The 18,165-nt window shown below is 43.8% G+C and overlaps 1 protein-coding gene across 2 annotated transcripts in view; it reads left to right on the plus strand.

Annotated features, from left to right (window-relative positions):
• LOC145352708 (uncharacterized) overlaps nt 1–18,165 on the plus strand; it is a 233,939-nt gene that overhangs the window by 193,322 nt on the left and 22,452 nt on the right. For both annotated transcript variants that reach the window (XM_080202953.1, XM_080202954.1), the window contains exon 13: nt 7,408–8,317. In XM_080202953.1, the coding sequence (XP_080059079.1) occupies nt 7,408–8,317 (910 nt within the window). The remainder of the gene's footprint in view (nt 1–7,407; nt 8,318–18,165) is intronic.

The following is an 18,165-nucleotide window of genomic DNA, read 5'->3' on the forward strand; positions in this document are numbered from 1 at the left end:
AATCCTTTTCCATCTACGTACTCATCCAAATGTTTTTTAAATGTTGCTATTGAACTTGCTTCAACCACTTTGTCTGACAATTCATTCCATATGCATACCACCCTCTGCATGAAGAAGTTGCCTCTCAGGGTGCTTTTAAATCTTTCCCTTCTCATTTTAAACCTGTGCCCTCCAGTTTTCATAACATAAGAAATAGGAGCAGGAGTAGGCCATCTAGCCATTTGAGCCTGCCCTGCCATTTGACAAGATCATAGCTGATCTGAAGTGGATCAGTTCCCCTTTCCCGCTTTCTCCCCATAACCCTTAATTCCCTTATCTATGAGAAACCTATCTACCTGTGACTTAAATATATTCAACGAGGTAGCCTCCACCACTTCAATGGGCAGAGAATTCCAGAGACTCACCACCCTTTGAGTAAAGAAATTCCTCCTCAACTCTGATCTAAACTGTGCCCCCCCTCCCCCTTATTTTGAGGCTGTGCCCTCTAGTTCTGCTATCCTTTCTAAGCAGGAGGAATCTCTCTACCTGTACCCTATCTATCCCCTTCATTATCTTCTATGTCTGTTTAAGATCCCCCCTCAGCCTTGTAAACTCCGAGTACAGACGCAGTCTATTCAATCTCTCCTCATAGGCTAGCCCCCTCATCTCCGGTATCAGCCTAGTCAACCTTCTCTGCACTCCCTCCAAGGCCAATATATCCTTCCACAAATGCGGCGACCAAAACTGTACACAGTACTCCAGTTGCGGCCTCACCAGTACCCTGTACAGTTGCAGCAAGACCTCCCTACTTTTATGTTCTATCCCCCTCGCTATAAAGGCCAACATTCCATTCACCTTCTTGATCACCTGCTGCACCTGCAGACTGGGTTATTGCGATTCATGCACAAGGACCCCCAGGTCCCTCTGCACCGTAGCATGCTGCAGCTTTTCGCCTTTTAAATAATAATCCCTCCTACTATTATTTCTACCAAAGTGGATAACCTCACATTTGCTAACATTATACTCCATCTGCCAGGTCCTCACCCACTCACTCAGCCTATCCAGATCTCTCTGCAGACTTTCCGCACCTTCCACGCAGTTTGCTTTTCCACTCATCTTCGTGTCATCAGCAAATTTCGTCGCCCTACACTCAGCCCCCTCCTCCAGATCATCTATGTAAATGGTAAACAGTTGAGCCCCAGCACCGATCCCTGCGGCATTCCACTAGTTACCAACTGCCAACCAGAATAGCGCCCATTGATTCCAACTCTCTGCTTCCTATTAGACAACCAATCCTCTATCTATGCTAACACCTTCCCCCCAACTCTGTACATCCTAAACTTTTGCAGCAACCTTTTGTGAGGCACCTTATCAAACGCCTTTTGGAAATCTAAAAATACCACATCCACCGGTTCCCCTCTGTCTACCGCACTAGTCACATTCTCATAGATATCCAATAAATGCGTCAAACACAACTTCCCCTTAACGAATCCGTGCTGCGTCTGCTTGATCAAACCGTCCTTTTCTAGGTGCCTCACTATTTCTTCTTTGATGATGGATTCTAGCATTTTTCCAACTACAGATGTTAAACCAACTGGCCTATAATTCCCTGCCTTTTGTCTGCTACCTTTTTTTAAACAGCGGCATAACATTAGCCATTTTCCAATCTTCCAGCACTTCCCTGGAGTCCAGCGAATTTTGATAAATAATTACTAAGGCATCCACTATCACCTCTGCCATTTCTTTCAGAACCCTGGGATGCATTCCATCCGGTCCCAGGGACTTGTCTACCTTCAATCCTGTTAGTCTATCAAGCTCTACCTCTCTAGTGATATGTTCTTATGACTTTTAGAACCATCCTCTCTTATTTTTCCATTTCTGTATCTTTTCTGGTTTCTACATGCTTTGCTGTAGGGATGGAAACTGTGCATCATTGTACTCTGCCTGGACCATCAGAGATTTACATTCTCCCCTTGTTATACTCGGTGCTTTCTCCAAGTGGTGTTCGACGTGAAGTACTGATTCTAAGGGGATGGTACATGATAATCAGAAGGAGATTTCCTTACCCATGTTTGACCTGGCACCATGAGACTTCATAGGGTCCAGAGTTGATGGTGAAGGTTCCCAGGCAACTCCCTGCCGACTATACCACTGCGCTGCCACCTCAGCCATGTCTATCCTGCCGATAGGACAGGACACGCACAGGAATGGTGATGGCGGTTCTGGGGCACTATTTATATGTCATTATTCCATGAGAATGACAATGTCAGGCTGTTGATTTGATTTGATATTGTTACATTGTTAGTATACAGTGAAAAGTATTGTTTCTTGCATGCTATACAGGTAAAGCATATCGTCCATAGAGAAGGAATGGAGAGAATGCAGAATGTAGTGTTACAGTCACTGGTGGGGTGTGGAAAAAGATCAATTTAATGCAAGTTAAGTCCATTCCAAAGTCTGACAACAGCACAGAAGAAACTGTTCTTGAGTCGGTTGGTACAGACTTTTATACCTCTTTCCTGATGAAGACTGTAAGTCAGGGGTTCATGGGATCCTTAATTATGCTGGCTGCTTTTCTGAGACAGCGTGAAGTGCAGATAGAGTTAATGGAAGGGAGGATGGTATGCGTGATGGACTGGGTTCATTCATGATCTTTTGTAATTTCTTGTCTTGGGCAGAGCAGCAGCCATATCAAACTATGATACAACGAGAAAGAATGCTTTCTGTGGTGCATCTATAAAAGTTGGTGAGAGTCATAGCTGACATGCCAGATTTCCTTAGTCTTCTGAGATAGTAGAGGTGTTGGTGGGCTTTCTTAACTATAGTGTCGGCATGGGGGGACCAGGACAGGTTGTTGGTGATCTGCACACCTAAAAACTTGAAGTCTCCACCCTTTCTATTTCGTCCTCATTGATATAGACAGGGGCATGTTCTCCTCTAAACTTCCTGAAGTCAATGACAAACTCCTTCGTTTTGTTAACTTTGAGGAAGAGATTATTGCCGCTGCACCAGTTCACCAGATTCTCTACCTCATTCCTGTACTCTTTCTCGTCATTGTTTGCAATCTGACCTACTACAGTAATGTCGTCTGCAAACTTGAAAATTGAGTTGGAAGGGAATTTGGCCACACAGTCATAGGTTTATAAGGAGTATAGTAGGGGCTGAAAACATAGCCTTTTGAGGCACCGGTGTTGAGAATGACCATGAAAGAAGTGTTCGTTCGTGGGTTGTAAGGTTTTGTTGGCAAGGCATTTATTGCCCACTCCAAATTGCCCTTGAGAAGGCGCTACTGTGCTACCTTCTTGAACTGTAACTGTTTAGGTAAATCCACAGTACTGTTAGGAAGAGAGTTCCAGAATTTTCACTTGTGGCAGTGAAGAATTGGCAAAATAGTGTGGATCATGTGTGAATTGGAAAGGAGTTTGCAGGTAGTGGTGTTCACATATATTTACTGCCCTTTCATGTGGTAGAGGTTGTACATTTGGAAGGTGCTGATGGAACAAAAATCTATGCCGATTGTGGGGGGAGTGAATGTTTACTGTCCGTGCCTATCATAAGAACATAAGAACTAGGAGCAGGAGTAGGCCATCTAGCCCTTTGAGCCTGCCCCGCCATTCAATAAGATCATGGCTGATCTGTCGTGGCTCAGTTCCACATTCCCGCCCTCTCCCCATAACCCTTAATCCCCTCGCTTATCAAAAACCCATCAACCAGCATCTTAAAAATATTTAGTGAGGCAGCCTCCACCTCAACAGGCAGAGAATTCCAGAGATTCACCACCCTTTGAGTGAAGAAGTTCCTCCTCAACTCCGTTCTAAACCCCCCCCCCCCCCCCCCACCCCCTTTATCTTGAGGCTGTGCCCCCTAGTCCTACTGTCCTTTCTGAGTGGGAAGTGTCTCTCCACCTCTATCCTAACCATCCCATTCATCATCTTATATGTCTCAATGAGATCTCCCCTCATTCTTCTAAACTCTAACGAGTACAAGTCTAGTTTATTCAGCCTCTCCTCATAGCTCAACCCCCTCAACTCCGGTATCAGCCTAGTAAACCTCCTCTGCACTCCCTCCAAGGCCAAAATATCCTTGCGTAAGTACGGCGACCAAAACTGCACACAGTACTCCAGCTGCGGCCTCACCACTGCCCTATACAGCCACAGCAAGACCTCCCTACTTTTATATTCAATCCCCCTCGCTATGAAGGCCAGCATCCCATTCGCCTTCCTGACCACCTGCTGCACCTGCAAGCTGGGTTTTTGCGACTTATGCACAAGGACCCCGAGGTCCCTCTGCACCGTCGCCTGCTGCAGTTTTTCGCCACGTAATAGTCCTTCCTACCATTATTCCTACCAAAGTGGACCACCTTGCACTTGCCAACATTAAATTCCATTTGCCAGTTCCTGGCCTATTCGCCCAGCCTATCTAGATCCTTCTGCAGACTCTCCACACCCTCCGCGCAATTTGCCGTTCCACCAATCTTGGTGTCATCAGCAAACTTCGACACCATACACTCGGTTCCCTCCTCCAAATCATCTATATAAATGGTAAATAGCTGAGGCCCCAGCACCGACCCCTGGGGCACTCCACTAGTCACCAACTGCCAATCCAAATAGCACCCATTGACCCCCACTCTCTGCCTCCTATTTGACAACCAATCCTCTATCCACGCTAACACCCTACCCCCAACTCCATGCCCCCTTACCTTCTGCAATAACCTCTTGTGAGGTACCTTGTCAAACGCCTTCTGAAAATCCAGAAAGACCACATCCACCGGCTCTCCTCTATCCACCGCCCTAGATACATCCTCATAGAACTCCAATAAATTTGTCAGACACGACTTCCCCTTAACGAAATCGTGCTGTGCCTGCTCTATCAAGCAATTCCCCTCAAGATGCCTCGCTATTTCCTCCTTGATGACGGATTCTAACATTTTACCTACAACAGACGTTAAACTAACCGGCCTATAATTCCCTGCCTTTTGCCTGGCACCCTTCTTAAACAACAGCGTAACATTAGCCGCTTTCCAATCTTCCGGCACTTCCCCGGAATCCAGCGACGTTTGGAAAATAACCACCAAGGCATCCACTATCACCTCCGCCATTTCTTTCAGAACCCTTGGATGCATTCCATCTGGTCCTGGGGACTTGTCCACAATCAGTCCCTCCAGTCTGTCGAGCACCGCCTCTCTAGTAACAATAATGTCATTGAGACCCTCCAGTCCTACCACCTTTCCATCACTAACACCCGGCAAATTATTCACGTCTTCCTCCGTGAAGACCGAAACAAAAAAGTTATTGAAGACCTCAGCCATTTCCCCATCCCCTACCACTAAGTCCCCCCTCTCATCCTCTAAGGGTCCAACGTTCACCCTAGCCAGCCTCTTCCTTTTTATGTATTTATAAAAACTCTTGCTATCCTTTTTTATATTAAGCGCTAGCCCAGCTTCATAGTTTCTCCTACCCTTCAAGAAGACTGCTTTGTCTTGTTTAGTATCAGACATCATGGCACAATGATTAGGACTGCTGCCTCACAGTGCCAGGGACCCAGATTTGATTCCAGCCTTGGGTGACTGTGTGGAGTTTGTATATTCTCCCCATGTCTGAGTGGATTTTTTCTGACTGCTCTGGTTTTCTCCCACATCCCAAAGGTGTGCAGGTTAGGCGGATTAGCTGTGCTAAATTACCCTTAAGTGGCCCAAGATGAGGGGGATTGGTGGGATAAATGTGTGGGGTTAGAGGGATAGGGTAGAGGTGGGCCTGGGTAGGATGCTCTGTTGGAGATTGTTGCCATTTTTAGTCCCAATCATAATTCCTCAGATACAGAAGCAGACCACATCCCCATGCAGAAAACACTCAGGCTTGGGCTGATAATTGGTAAATGACATTTGCACCACGCAAGTGGCAGGCAATGACCATCTCCAACAAGAGAGAATATCTTGCTTTGACGTTCAACAGTATTACCGTTGCTGTCTAACATCCTGGACGGGATGGTGGGCCTTACCACCGATCTGAAACTTAACTGGACTAGCTATATAAATTCTGTGGTTACAAGAGAAAGATAGAGACTGCAAATTCTGTGGTGAGTAACTCACTTCTCTAACTCCCTCAAAGCATGTCCACAATCTGCACGGCAGAAGTCTGAAGTGTGCAGACTCAATGGGCCCTCTGCACTGTAGTGATTCTATGATTCTTGAAACCACCCACATTTAGGCAAGTGAAGAGTATTCCATTACACTTCAGACTTCTGCCTTGCAGATTGTGGACAGGCTTTGAGGGAGTTAGAGAAGTGAGTTACTCACCGCAGAATTTGCAGGCTCTGTCTTTCTCTTGTAACCACAGTATTTATGTAGCTAGTCCAGTTAAGTTTCAGATTGGTAGTAAGGCCCACTATCCTCTCCAGGATGTTAATGGTGAGATGTACAGCAACGGTAATACCATTGAACATCAAAACAAGATACTCTGTCTCGTTGGAGATGGTCATTGCCTGCCACTTGCGTGGTGCAAATGTCATTTACCAATTAACAGCCCAAGCCTGAATGTTTTCTGCATGGGGACAAGGCCTGCTTCTGTATCTGAGGAATTATGATTGGGACTAAAAATGGCAATCATCAGTGAGCATCCTCACTTCTGACCTTGTGTTGGAGGAAAGTTCATTGATGAAGCCACTGGAGGTTGTTAGAACTAGGATATTACCCTGAGAGCCTCTTAGGGCTAAAATGATTGGCCTCCAACTACTGCAGCCACCTTCTTTATGCTAAGTGTGACTCCAACCAGCATAAGTATTTGACAAGCCTGCTTTCAAATTACCTCCTACAGGCTTTCCTGCCCCTGTTGAACATAAGAACATAAGAAATAGGAGCAGGAGTAGGCTATCTAGCCCCTCGAGCCTGTCCTGCCATTCAATAAGATGATGGCTGATCTGAAATGGATCAATTCCACTTACCAGCTTGCTCCCCATAACCCTTAATTCCCTTAGCGATTAGAAATCTATCTATCTGTGACTTGAACTTATTCAACGAGGTAGCCTCCACACTTCAATGGGCAGAGAATTCCAGAGATTCACTACCTCTGAGAGAAGTTGTTCCTCCTCAACTCTGTTCTAAACTGACCCCCCCCTTATTTGAGGCTGTGCCCTCTAGTTCTGACTTCTGTGACATCTGGTTGATGTCACAGAAGCCAGCAGAGCAGCAATTAATGTTTCCCAACAATTGTTAAAACAGATACAACCTGTGCACGGCTTGTGACTTGTCCTTTGCTGCTTCAACCACTCTTTTGTACTCAGAGGTAAACCTCACAAACTGTTTCAGAAAAATCACCTTTTGAAGGCATTTATTTTCAAGATAGCTATGTATTATTGGTATTCGTGATTTTTGAATATATTTTTAAAAAATCTAGTTCTAATATTAGTTTATATTTGTACTCTTGTTTGAAGTGGGTGGAGACAGTCACAGACGAACATGAGAAGCAAAAGGTAAATGAAGATGAAGAATTGTGGAGGAATACTGACTTAGATGTGATCATGTTTGATTGGCAGGAGGCTGAAGAAGTTGCTGATGACTGGATGAATGGTGAATGGGAAACTGTTGAGACACGTGACTCCCAGCCAAGCTCCTTCAATCACAAGGAAGTTCATAGAGCTCTGGCGGATGCTGAAGAGATTGTAAACAAGCCAAGATCTTGTAGCAGTAAGTTGGGTAATCTATCACTGGCTGAGGAGTTGATGCAGATCAGTCCTATGTTACACCATAATATTTCAGACAAAACCAATTTTGATTCCCCTTCAGAAAATGGGGTTTCAGGTCATGCTGTACTGTCAGGGAGTGATATACAGGACCTTGAAGAACCAAGAAATGTGTTAAAGAATTGTACCTCTTCAGACATGAGTAAACTGAGTAAGAAATCAGTATTGGTGGCCTCCGATCAGATATCAGACAAACTTGGTACTACAGAGGATCATTTACCTTTAAAAGACAGAAATCCACTTGGACTTGAGTTACCTGATTGTCCTAACACTCTGGATGATAATTCTGCAATATTGAAAAAAGATGTATCAGTTGTTGCTTATGATGAAGAAAGGAAGAAATGTCCTTCAGCTGCTGATGTTGCAAACAAAAATTTGGCAATGAGCATGAAATTGCAGGATCAATCCACAGATGAAGCTACTGAGAAATTGCAGTCTGCACTCTTAACTGATAACGCAGACATGTTACAAGCTGGACTGGAAAACAGTGCCCCTGCTTGCAAAATTGGAAATGGTTATTCTGGGCTTCATCCAGAGAAGTTTCAAGAGGAACTGTCTGAGGAAAACATAAGCAATGATATTGAATTTAAGGATGGTAAAGGTATGCTTTTTAATATTTTAACCATTGTAAAACTATTCATTACATATCTTGGCTTTACTTTGCAAATTTAATCTGCACCGATGGTTTATTCATCCTGCACATTATATTGGTCAGATCGAGGAGCTGGGAATTTTCATGGTGGCTGGGAAATGCTATGGGGACCTCTCCAGAAGTTTGGGAGTGTGGTGGGTGACCCATGTAGGAACTTTACAATAGTTAAACTGAAGTTAGAAATGCTTTTGTCTCTTCTAACTCTTTTAAAGTAACTATTAGTGTAACACTGGCAGAACCATCTGAAATTAATGATTTAAATCATTTTGTTGGTGTTTCCCAGGACAGTGCTGTTGGCGCTTCTAGGCAATTGCTGTATATACCCTTACCTGAGAACTTCCGAGAGGGATTCCCCAGCACATTTTTGAGATGCCCCGCAATCTGCACAGGGGAGCCAGGAGGTTACAAGCCATAAACACACTGGGTCAATTTGTTGCACGCACAATTAAATGTTTTCTCTTTGGGCACAATCCGGAAACTATGCACAAATTGTGCTTGAAATCTGTTTTTCTGGAGTAAAGTTATGCTTCAATTTTCTGTCCAAACACATTTGTCTGATCCTAAATGTAAAACCTTCCATTAATTAGTGTGATCCATCAGTCTAATAGGAAATAATTGTTTATTCTTTCTTTGCATCAAAATTAGGAAAGGCAGAGGCTCAACACCTGTGGCAGGGCAGCCCCAGGATTCAGTGATACCACTGTTGAGATGATGCTAGATGTGATTAGAGATAACTGGGCTACTTGCTACTGAGAAGCTGGCAGCACTAATAAATGCACCATCTCATTTAAAAGAGCCATTGGAATTGCTGACAGTGGCCATCATTGTCTTATTTTTATCTGTTGCCTTTGTAGAATGAGAGGGTGCACAATGCCAGGAGGGTTCAGAGGTGGAGGAATCCCTAGTTCACCATTCTTACTAGAATGGGGGAGGTGGCTGTTGACATCACGAGAACAGTGTTGCATGAGAGTCGACATTAGAGATGGAAAAATCTGTAAGACGGATTGAGGATGTATTGCACTTTGTAGATGGGGAGATGGGACGCACATCTGCCAGGCAACAAAATGGCAAAACTTCAGGTGCAGCGGGAAATCTGTGGAGAGAGAGCATATCAGTGTCACAGCAATGTCACTGGGGTCCTCTGCAAAAGTAGAAGCTACAGAGCCAGCATTGTCACATCATTCAAGTGCATCCTCTGCCAGTCCAACTAAACTCACATCAATGGGTCCCGAGTATGATTAGAAAGGATGGCACTGGATGAAAAACATATCTGTAGTGATTTGGAGAAGATGAAAGAGACAACTGTAGATATTTTCCCTTCGATGGAATGGAGAAAAAGCATGGCCAGGCTCAGTTGGGTACTGATCCATAGTCTCTGGAGTCAGAAGCAAGATAGCTCTACCAAGCAATATCAGATATGTGTCACAGGTTGGGAGTTCCCCAAGGTGGTGCGGAATCATGCACTGAGAATGAAGGAATCCATTTAGCTCATGTGCATCACCATGGCTCATTTGAACACATCAGCATCTCCTTTGAGGGAGTGGTCAACCTCGTGAAGAGCCATATGCGGCACCACTCTGAGTGGATGCAGGAACAGAGTACTGACTTGTATAAAATACGTGCTACTTTCTGTAGCATTAATTGGTCAGTGGTGCTGATGGCACAAAAATGGGTGGACTGGATGCCAGTTCTGCCCCAGCTGATGGTCCCCTCTAGTGACCCAGATTGTCATCAAAAGCTGAGGTAGTCACCAGGAGGATGAAGGTGCCACACCTCATTGGACACCATAATCATCTTTGGCTTCCTTGACTCTTATGGCTGAGAAAATATCTATACAGCAGGGACCTGTAATGGAGGCTACCCCTCCTTTAATGCTAGTGCAGCAGCCTTTGTAGATGTTCCCACTAGCACCTCCATATTGAGGACATCCAAAAGCAGATGTACAAAGTCAGGCTACCTCCCCATCATCCAGGCATCAAGGGGAGCATTGTGTAGAAGTGGCCAATTGTGAAGGTCACTGCACATTCATTGCGCTGAATGGTTCACTTGGATAGCTTTCATTTTTGCTGATGCGAAGTGTTAATTTTTAATTACATTGGAGATGTTGTGCCATGATCCTAGACATCTGAGCTTCCATTGCAGTTTTGTCATCAAAGAAAGAGGAAACAACTAATAAAGGGACTCAATGGTCCTTATGTCCAGACTGCAAGACAGATGTGTACCATGCACCGTTAGTAAAATTAGAACTATCATAAGTTGTGTGTTACAGTGAGTTGTGTGCTCCCACATTGGAGCAATGAGAGTTTGGGAGCATTTTAAATGAGGTGAAACGTCTCAGCATCAGATGTGCTCTGGCATTCATCCCATCCTGCTTGTTTTAACTTGGGGACAGTTAGGACAGCCCCCGTGTACTCCCTGCGCATGATGGCCACCATTCTACATTTTTCTCATACTTTTCCCTCTCTAATTAACCGTGTTGATCTAGCACTTCACTCCTTCAAGCTCCACACCTCCCTGGAGGGTCATAATATGGAGAGCATAGCAGACAACCACAGTACCCAGAACTTTTGTAGGAGTGTACTGCAAGGTACCATATGATCGATTGAAACTCCAGATTGCGTCTCAGAAACCGGATAGCCTGCTTCATTGTGGTCTTTGTGAGCAGATAGCATTGGTTATAGCCCCTCTGAAAAACTTGTAAAGGTGTAAGTATCCATCTCTTTAAGGGATATTCCCTGTTCTCTAGATGCTGTTCACAGAGCCTTGGTGGTGACATGAAGAGCAATGACATCCTTGACTGCAAGAGACTGAAGGCAGATGCTGGGGATAACAAGCACATGCATGCATAAAGCTATTGTTGTGCTCGCATACCAGCTGAACATTTAGAAGTGGAAGCCTTCTTGTTAATGAGTCTCTTATGGGCTACTTGCGTTGACTACCACATGGGTGCAATCAGTGATGTTCTTCCCTTGTGGGATTCCAGTAATAGAGGTGTAATGCACTGCCCTTTGAGCATGTGAAGACCCAGCTGTTTGAAATTTATGTACTGACCTTTTGCAACGAGGATGCCAATGACCTACAGGTTGCAGTGGTGCACTGCTGCTTGAGTTGTCTTGAAGATCCATTGCCAGTCTTTGGAATGAGTCAAAGATGAAGACGTCCAAAACCACTGTAACTTTACCAGTTACTGACAGGGATCCGAGGTTTTCTGCAATGAGAGGAAAGACCACCAATATCGTCTGTCTGGATAAACGGCAAATGCGTCAGCACTGATTCCTTGACCCTTTTAGGTAGTTTCTTCTCACAATACTTATTGTACCTATCTTGTATAGCCTCACAGTCTTTGACTTCCTAAATTGACCAAACACGCGCAGATCAGCTGCTCTGCTAACTCAATTTAATAAAGGCAGTGTGCCAATATATGAACACCTGTTTCAGCCATGCTCTCTTTAATGAGCCCATCTCATTGAATTGCATGGCAACAACTGGTTCTCCTTTCCTTGCTGCCTCCTACTTGACCTGTTCCAGATTCAGCATAGATCCATTGCCTTACCTTAAAAACTGCAGACCAGCCTTTAATGAGCTGAAACTCAGGTCATTAACAAATTGTTAGGCAATTACTGCGCAATTAACATTGCTCAGAATCGGGTGGTTAAGAGGCCCTAAACAGCCCAACCCATCACAAAAACCATGTTCTGTCAGAATGGCATCAGGATACTATGCATCTTCCCTCTCAACAGTGCAGAGGAAATGCATCAGGATGTTGCCTGAACTGGAGTGTTTCAGCTATGGAGAGAGGCTGGTTAGGCTGAGATTGTTGTCCTTGGAGCAGACAAGGCTGAGGGGAGAACCTGATTGAGGTGTACCAAATTATGAGGGACATACATTGAGTAGATAGGAAGAAACTTTTCCCGAGTAGAGGGGTCAATAACCAAGGGGCATAGAATTAAGGTAAGGAGCAGGGGACTTGAGGGAAAATCTTTTCACCCGGACTGTTCTGGGCATCTGGAATTTACTGCTTGAAAGACTGGTAGAGACCAGAATCCTTGTAACTTAAGAAGTATTTAGATGAGTGCTTAAAATGCCATAGCATACAAGACTATAAATCAAGTGTTGGAAAATGGGGTCAGAGTAGACAAGTGCTTGAAGGTTAGTGCAGACGTAATGGACTAAAGGGCCTCGTGCTGTGCTGTGCTGTAAAACTCGAGGACTCTATGACCATTTGGCCACCAAAATCCTATCCCAGATGTTGCAGTAGTTTATTGGTATTGTAACAGGAAACTTTCAAACATCTTCATGATGCATGTTAATAATTTCTTATGGAATCATGTGGAATTTGAAAAATGTTTTCTTAATTAAACTAGAATAGAATTTAAAATTGGCAGTTAGGCATGTGAGGATTTTTAATACATGCTTTAGATATTAAGCAAAGTAAATCTATAACTTTAAATCAATAATCCTGTTTTGAAACTGTTGTTCCTATCCTGGTTAACTTGTCTTTTGCATGCATCATTAAACAGAGTCCCCATTTGCCTGCTTAGGTGGATGTAAAAGATCCAGGGGCACTGTTTTGAAGAAGAGCAGATATTCTTGCCCAATATTATCTCTCTTCAATACCACAAAAAAACACATTTCCTATTATAACATTGCTGTTTATGGGAGTTTGTTGTGTGCAAATTGACTGCCTTACAGCAGTGACTATGTATCAAAAGTATTTAATTGGCTGTAAAACAATTTGAATGGTGGAAAGTGCCATAAAAATGCAAGTTTTTTCTTTTTCTTAATCAAACAAGTCCTCACAAAAAAATGAAATACTGAACAGATTGAGCATTGCAACGTACAACTGGCCAATTAAACTGGTTGTACACTCAGACCATGCCAGATGCTGAAGTACTACAATGAAAGTACTACCCTAAGGTAGAGATTGTCTTAAGGCCAAATAAAAAATTAAGAAAAGTAAATCTGGATAAAGCCATATGCAAGTTCCCATTCATTGGTAATCCAAAACACATGAAGCTAGTTATTGTTTTGCAGTACCTCACATACTAATCTTCCAAATGGGCGTTCTAGTGCAGGTGGTTTAATAATAGGAAATATTGTCCTTTAACTTGGAAAGCTAAGAAAGTAGTGCTGTTAAAAGTATTCTGGTTGCTGAACGCTGACTGTTGTGGAGGTAATGGATATGAGTCTGTATTTGTCAAATATTTTAAATGAAATTCGATACAATGGACATACCAAAGATGATATACTCATTGAATGTTATGTAGATAATTGTTCATTGTGAGATAATATCCACTCTATGAAAAGTGATAATGAGAAAAGATTACAGAATTACCTTGTAGGCTTCAAACAAATGTTGGAAAGAAAGGAAATCTCTAAAATGAAATTAAATGGGTGGATGTAGATCATCAACTGTTGTTCATGTATGATATTCAAGATATGCATATCTGAAGAAATTGGAGGCCTGAGAGGAGGGGAATCTTGCAAGGTAATACTTTTGTAAAATATGGAGTTCTCTGATTTTATTTGTTGTGAAATCTTGTCTGTAAAACCTGTATTTTTTACCCAGAGAAAAGGGAACGTATTGTGTTTGTATTGTTCCCAATCTTGGTGTTCTTTTTCACTTAAGAATAGCTTCAGAGCACATATTTACACCATCATGATGACTGCCTATTTCCATCTCCATAACATTGCCCAATTTTGTTTCCACTCAGTTGATGCTGAAACCCTCATTCATAAGAACATAAGAAATAGGAGCAGGAGTAGGCCTTCAAGCCTGCCCCGCCATTCAATAAGATCATGGCTGATCTGTCATGGCTCAGTTCCACATTCCCGCCCTCTCCCCATAACCCTTAATCCCCTCGCTTATCAAAAACCCATCAACCCGCGTCTTAAAAATACTTAGCGAGGCAGCTTCCACCACTTCAACGGGCAGAGAATTCCAGAGATTCACCACCCTTTGAGTGAAGAAGTTCCTCCTCAACTCTGTTCTAAACCACCCCCCCCTTTATCTTGAGGCTGTGCCCCCTAGTCCTACTGTCCTTTCTGAGCGGGAAGAGTCTCTCCACCTCTATCCTATTCATCCCATTCATCATCTTATACGTCTCAATGAGATCTCCCCTCATTCTTCTAAACTCTAACGAGTACAAGCCTAGTTTATTCAGCCTCTCCTCATAGCTCAACCCCCTCAACTCCGGTATCAGCCGAGTAAACCTCCTCTGCACTCCCTCCAAGGCCAAAATATCCTTGCGTAAGTACGGCGACCAAAACCGCACACAGTACTCCAGCTGCGGCCTCATCAATGCCCTATACAGCTGCAGCAAGACCTCCCTACTTTTATATTCAATCCCCTTCGCCATGAAGGCCAGCATCCCATTAGCCTTCCTGAGCACCTGCTGCACCTGCAGGCTGGGTTTTTGCGACTCATGCACAAGGACCCCAAGGTCCTGTTTACACGATTCGCCAGGACTCTGGTCCCAGCACGGTTCAGACCAACCCCATCCCACCTGAACAGGTCCCACCTACCCCAATACTGATGCCAATGCCCCATAAATTCAAACCCATTCCTCCCACACCAATCCCTGAGCCACCCATTCACTTCCTTAATCTTATCAACCTTACACCCGTCTGTACTCGGTTCAGGCAGTAGCCCAGAGATAGCCACCTTGTCGGTTCTACTTTTTAATTCCATTCCCAGCTTCTCATACTCCCTCCCCAGATCCTCAGTTCGCATTTTGCCTACGTCGTTGGCACCCACATGTACCACAACGACCGGATTCTCACCCTCCCACTCCAGGTTCCTCTGCAGCCCAGATGTGACATCCCGGACCCGAGCACCAGGCAGACAACACACCCTTCTGTGCACTTTATCATTGTGACAAAAGGCAGTGTCAATGCCCTTAACCCCACTATCCCCAATTATTACTACGTTCCTTTTCACCTTCTCTTTGCCTATGTCCTGCATCTGCATCACTGTACTGTGTGCAGTTTGCTCACCAACCTCACCTCCCTCGTTCTCGTCCAGACTGGAAGCAAGAACCTCAAACCAGTTATGCAGATTGAGAGGCTGAGGCATCCGCTCCCCACCCTCCTCCCTCCGCTCCCCACCCTCCTCCCTCCGCTCCCCACCCTCCTCCCTCCGCTCAGCAGCTCCCTCTTGTTCCTGACCCTTAGAGTTAGCCAGTCTAGGGGGGGTGGATGTCACTTGCACCCCATTGACAGTGGCACCCTGTCTCCCCCTGATGAGCCTCAGTGTCTGTAGCTCAGAGGCCAGCTCATCTACCTTGAGCTGGAGCTCCTCCAGCAACCTGCACTTACTGCAGACATGGTCACTGGGAAGGACCCTGGGGTCCACCAGCTCCCACATCATACAGAAACAACACATCACATGCCCTTCCATTATTCACTGTAGTAATATTGAAAATTTCAACATGAACTTACCTGGCCCTTTTTCTCCCAAGCCCTTTTGCTCCTAAGCCCTAGTAGCTCACTCTGCTTCCCTGTTACTCCGCTGCCCGCTGTCTACACCAGGCCTCCTTTTAAACCTGGCACTGTTTTAAAGCCTGCTCCCCCACAACTCCCTGCTATCCACTCCCTTAGAATTCTTAAAGCAGTAGATACAAAAAGCCCGCAAAAATACTTTTAAATGATTTAAACAGTTCTACAAGGTATGTTCTTACTACAAAAGTGCTTTAAACTTATTTAAACAGGTTTTTAACAGGTAATTTCTTATCTGTCTCTCTGCTCCTTCACTTGTCTGCTCCAGCAAACAATGGCATGCCTTTATTAATTCTAGAACCTCCATGGATTGCCACCTTGATGTGATAGGGAGGCTTGTGCACTCTGACAATCCCTTGAGCAATGTCTTTGGGAGTTCCTTATTCCTAGTAAGGTTCCCATGTTGAACAAAGTCACATGCAGGTTTCTGCCAGGGTCCATTTACCAAGTCCTGCTACAATGGTAGGTTGACAATAAGCTCGGAGCCCCTAGTCAAGAATCTGCAAACAGACACGTGAAGGTCCTTGGACACTTTTTTTAGGAGAGATGTGTCTTTGAACAACAGCGTCTGTGACTGAGCTGTCCCCTTCAGGAATACCCTCTTCTTACACTGAGTGGGCAGGGTGCTAGAAAAGGTGATCAAAACATAAACAATCCCACTCTTTCCTGGCTGGGGAATCATATCTTGTGGGTTCACTATCTTTGTACTTGGAATGTAAGAACCCTAAATGATAATCCTGAGAGTGACTGTCCAGAAAGAAGAACTATAATTATATAATGTGAATTATCAAGACTTCAGATTGACATCACTGCCCTAAATGATGTGAGGTTTAAGATTTTGACATCTAAAATCCTTCTAATTAAAACAAACTCTACGGTCCTCATTTTTAAATTTTGACACTAGGATCCTCAGTTATGCTTGAGGTATGAGTGACTAGTATTCATGAATCAAGTAGAATTTATTAAACAAATTTTACATACACTTAATAACAAACAGTGAAGACTACAAGGAAGTTTCTCATGCATGATCCACAAAATCTTGGTGTTGTCAGCACAGATGATGTACATCTTCTTTGTCTTTGAAGTGATGTTGAACTGTGTCCAGAAGAGTCACACCCCAGAAGCCATAGTTTCAAAATGAGAATGAAGATTATGATTTCTCAATTTTCACCCCCAATCTCCCATGCTCCTTTTTGGAGATAGTCCAAATTCACTCCTCCTATTGGCTATGGGATGCAAGTCACCTTGTGTAATTCCATTTTTGCAGCAATCCATGCTTTATAGATTATAAGCTTTAGAAGTTTTCATTCTATCACAAACAAATGCACATTTCCTTCTAGCTACATAAAGGTCATAAGTAAAGTCACATTTTCTTGTCTCAAATAAACGCAATACAGCATAGGTTAATACTCACTTGTTACAGGAATCCTGCTTCCTGGGCTGAATGCTGAAAATCCCTTGTGAAGAAATTCAAATCTGTTTCCCAAAACACAGCTTCTTTGAGACAGAACCAAACACAGAAAAAAAAACTGGGAGAGAAAGAGACTGCTCCTTAACTTGCTGCTAAACTGCTTCCAAAAAACTGTTTGCCAAAATGAAACTGAAAGTCCAAACAAAAAAATCCCATCACCTGACTGCCACAAACAAAACTGAAGCCCAAAGGAAAAAAACCCCATCACCCAACTACTGCAACTTAGCTCCACCCCCATTGACATTCTGAAGCTGTAAACTGCATGATTTCTTTTTAAAAAAAAACCTTTCTTAAAGGTATACTCACATGACACTTGTCAATATATACTTGCCAATAAACTCCACATTAAATCTATTCAGTTCGACAATTATGACCACTTATACTCTCTTGTAAGAAAGCCCACCAATATAGTTTCTCAGGAGGCTTAGGAAATTCATCATATCCACCACGACTCTCACCAACCTTTACAGATGCACCATAGAAAACATCCTTTCTGGATGTATCACAGCTTGATATGGTTCCTGCTCTGACCAAGACGGCAAGAAACTACAAAGGATAATGAACGAAACCCAGTCCATCACGCAAACATCCTCCTGTCCATTGACTCTGTCTACACGTTCCGCTGCCTGGGGAATGCAGCATGCATAATCAAGGACCCCACGCACCCCGGACATACTCTATTCCACCTTCTTCCATCGGGAAAAAGATACAAAAGTCTGATGTCACATACCTACTGATTCCAGAACAGCTTCTTCCCTGCTGCCATCAGACTTTTGAATGGACCTACCTTATATTAAGTTGATCTTTCTCTATACCCTAGATATAACTA

Source organism: Carcharhinus amblyrhynchos, chromosome 14 (genome assembly GCF_965287045.1).
Source record: "Carcharhinus amblyrhynchos chromosome 14, sCarAmb.v2.hapA, whole genome shotgun sequence".
NCBI lineage: Eukaryota > Metazoa > Chordata > Chondrichthyes > Carcharhiniformes > Carcharhinidae > Carcharhinus > Carcharhinus amblyrhynchos.